General features: G+C 37.0%; 1 protein-coding gene across 4 annotated transcripts in view; it reads left to right on the top strand.

Annotated features, from left to right (window-relative positions):
* The window catches only part of acss2 (acyl-CoA synthetase short-chain family member 2), a 23591-nt gene that overhangs the window by 18794 nt on the left and 1564 nt on the right, over positions 1–3233 (top strand). For all 4 annotated transcript variants that reach the window (XM_015393585.1, XM_015393584.1, XM_015393582.1 and 1 more), the window contains 2 exons: positions 387–563; positions 671–745. In XM_015393585.1, the coding sequence (XP_015249071.1) occupies positions 387–563; positions 671–745 (252 nt within the window). The remainder of the gene's footprint in view (positions 1–386; positions 564–670; positions 746–3233) is intronic.

Below are 3233 nucleotides of genomic sequence, written 5' to 3'. Positions count from 1 at the left end.
ATATCGATCAATATGAATTTTTTTTTATCGATAAGCTTTTTTTCTATATCGCCCAGCCCTAGGTTCCAATGGAGTCTTTAAATATTTGGAGTTGAAGTTATACATTTTTGACATTATTTTCAGTCATTCCAAATGATCTGTTATTAAATGATGCAGCCATGTTTTGATCCGTGAGAGGAAGCAGAAGAACCCACGTATGACCAGAGAGAACAGGCAGCTTTCATCCACAGAAACATTATAAATCACTTTAACAAACCCTTCAGTTTGTTGCTTTTTGCAGGAGATAAGAACATGATTGTTGCCAAGCTTGTGAAATTAAACCAATTTTGGACTGTACGTTTTGGAAGGCTTTCTCCACTGATTATTTCCTGGTGTTTGTCCTCCAGGTCACCTGTTAAGCACAGCAGAGGTTGAGTCGGCTTTGGTGGAGCATAAAGCTGTCGCCGAAGCTGCCGTAGTGAGCAGACCTCATCCTGTGAAAGGAGAGAGTCTCTACTGCTTCGTCACTCTTACTGACGGTGTGGCGTATAACCAAGCGCTGGAGGCGGAGCTCAGGAAACAAGGTGGGTCAGACAAATAAACCTCTAAAAAGGTTTTTTTTTACCAGCTGCTGTCATGTCTCTGTATGCCATGACCTGAGAGATTCTGCTCTTATTGTGTTTGTCTGCAGTGAGAGAGAAGATTGGTGCCATCGCTACTCCGGACTACATCCAGAACGCACCAGGACTTCCCAAAACCAGATCTGGTAAACACAGTTCCCTGAAACGGTTTTTTCTCTACAGTAAAACGGTTCTGCTGTAAGAAAACACAGAACTCTGGGATGTTCGGTAGAGAACTTCACTATCTGATATTTACAGATGGCCAAAGGTTTTAAATGGAAGAAAAAATAAATTCATCAAATAAAAAAGGACAGCAGTTTATGCTTAAAAAATAGATCAGATTCTATATAAATGGTTCAATGAATAATGAAATGAACAATTCAAACATTTAAATATGGATATAATAACCTGGTTGGCAGTTTACCAGCAAAATAATTACCTCACTGGAAAACAGGCTTTGATGGTGAAGCTCAGAGGGAAACTCTGAATATCTGCATTTGCTCAGATATATTTAACACAACTTCTGTTTCTCATGATATTAAAGCCTTAAAGGCAAGTTTATCTTTTAGATGATGAGATCAATGTTCAGTACGATTTTGCACAGTTTTCTCCCTCCTGGAGTATTTTGATCTGGAATCCTCTGTCATCTCAAACCCTGAATCCCTGGCAGCAGCTTCCTCCAGCATGGCAGGATTAAAATCCCATAACATGAACATTACCATACAGCCCTTTTTAGGTTTACTGCACGCAGAAACTTTGCAACCCTCAAAAAAAAAGCAACCCTCGCATTGGCTGCATAGCAAGGAAAGAAAAACCAGGGAAAAAAAACAAAAATCTGGTCTGGCTCCTGCTTTACACATTTCATTGCTTTATGTGTCATTTGTGGAGATGCTTATACTCAAATGTATTTTATATTAAAAGCTTCCCCCCTGTTTATGAATAATTTAAACATTTAAATGGATTTATATATGTTTTTTCAAATGCTTTATAAAAAACAATAATTTAATATAGTTTATATTTATCATTTATTAAGGAATGTTTTCCATAAATAGAATATTCCACATTTGCTTATCTGGAATATTTTATTTATTAATGTTCATCCCAGCTGCCAAAAAGCAGAACTTGAGTTCCCTGTCCCTGCTGGACCAGAAAGTAGTCCAGAAAGAAATGGAAAAATTGGCAGAAAGTAGTGATATCCTGATCCAGTAAAGGAATCTTATAATAAATGAATAAAATGTTAATTATAAATGGTTTATGTTCCAGTTTCCGTTACGGTTCTCAGGATAATTTAACTTAATCAAACTTTTTCTAATGTTCTAAACTAGTTTTTATTTGAATATAAGTCAATATGATTAAAAATAAATGAGAAACAATAGGAGAGAGACGACTGAAGAAGAAAAGTCTTTATTGAAATGAGTTGGAAGACCATCCTCATTTAATCTCACCCCTTCGCTGCACAAAACAAAAATTCTATATAAAGATTTTTAGTTTTTTTTTTTATTTAGATTTTTAGGCTATGAAAAAAACAATATCCATAACAATACATGCCAGCTGTGATAATGGGAAAATTAACAGTAGTAATAATAACAATAGAAACACCAGCAGTGTTGCCAGATAGTCCAGGTCTTCCAGCCCAAACATCTGTTCAAAACCGCCACATCGCACAACAGCCCGCCCAATTAATATACTGATATATTTACTGTGTGTACATGAAAAACACTTCAGTACAACTTAATTCAACACTACAGCTCAAAGTGCTACAATCCAACAAAATCTGCAAGAGTTGTTGGTCAGAGTTGTTCTCGATAAACAACTCTGACCCAGCCAGAACAGCGATGTCAGATCCAGTGAGCGTCATGTGACGCATCACGTACCAGAGTCCTAACACAGGGTTCCCGCGGGTCCTTAAAAAGTCTTAAAAGGCATTGAATTCTTCAAAATAAAACTAAGGCCTTAATTGGTATTAAAATGTCTTACATTAAAGTTGACCTTTTTTTTTTTTTATAAAAAAAAAAATACCGGCTCGCCATTATTGGTTTCGTCCCGATAGCGGAACCAATAAAAGCTTTGTTGCGGCCGGGACATTTGGGAGATGCAACATTAAGGTTTTGTCTGGAAAATATGAGCAAGTGTAAATGTAATGAAAATTGTCTCCAGCCAAGAGTTTTCTCCCTTTCTAAAACCAGTACCAGGGAACATACATGAGGCTCAGTGGATTTTGTGCAAGAAGCGATTCAAGCTCGGAACGATGGGAATTAAGGCAGTGGAGTCACACATGCGAAGCACGAAACACAAAGCGTCAAAATCGAGTTACCGAGAAACAGCCGGTATTTCTCGGTTTTGTTCCACCCTTGTCTCTGCAACGCCTCCACGTATCACCATATCAAACATACTAAGAACACCATACAAAGAAAAATAGCTGCAAAAAAGACTTACCTAGCACTGGTTATGTTGTGGCTTTAAAGCTGATTTGTTCAGTTAAATAATTGTTAAAATATATCTGTCATTTGAGTGTTTTTAGCTTTCTTCCTGTATGGGAAGTTTTTCAAAATTTGAAACATTAGTGCAGTGGTTTACGTTAAAATAAACCTTTGGGTTAAGTTGTTGGAAGCGGGTTTTTCTTGTGTTTCTTGT

This window comes from Cyprinodon variegatus, unplaced genomic scaffold (assembly GCF_000732505.1).
Source record: "Cyprinodon variegatus isolate N-32 unplaced genomic scaffold, C_variegatus-1.0 Scaffold649, whole genome shotgun sequence".
NCBI classification, from domain to species: Eukaryota; Metazoa; Chordata; class Actinopteri; order Cyprinodontiformes; family Cyprinodontidae; genus Cyprinodon; species Cyprinodon variegatus.
The sequence above is the reverse complement of the archived record's forward strand: the minus strand, read 5'-3'. Positions and strand labels throughout refer to the sequence as shown.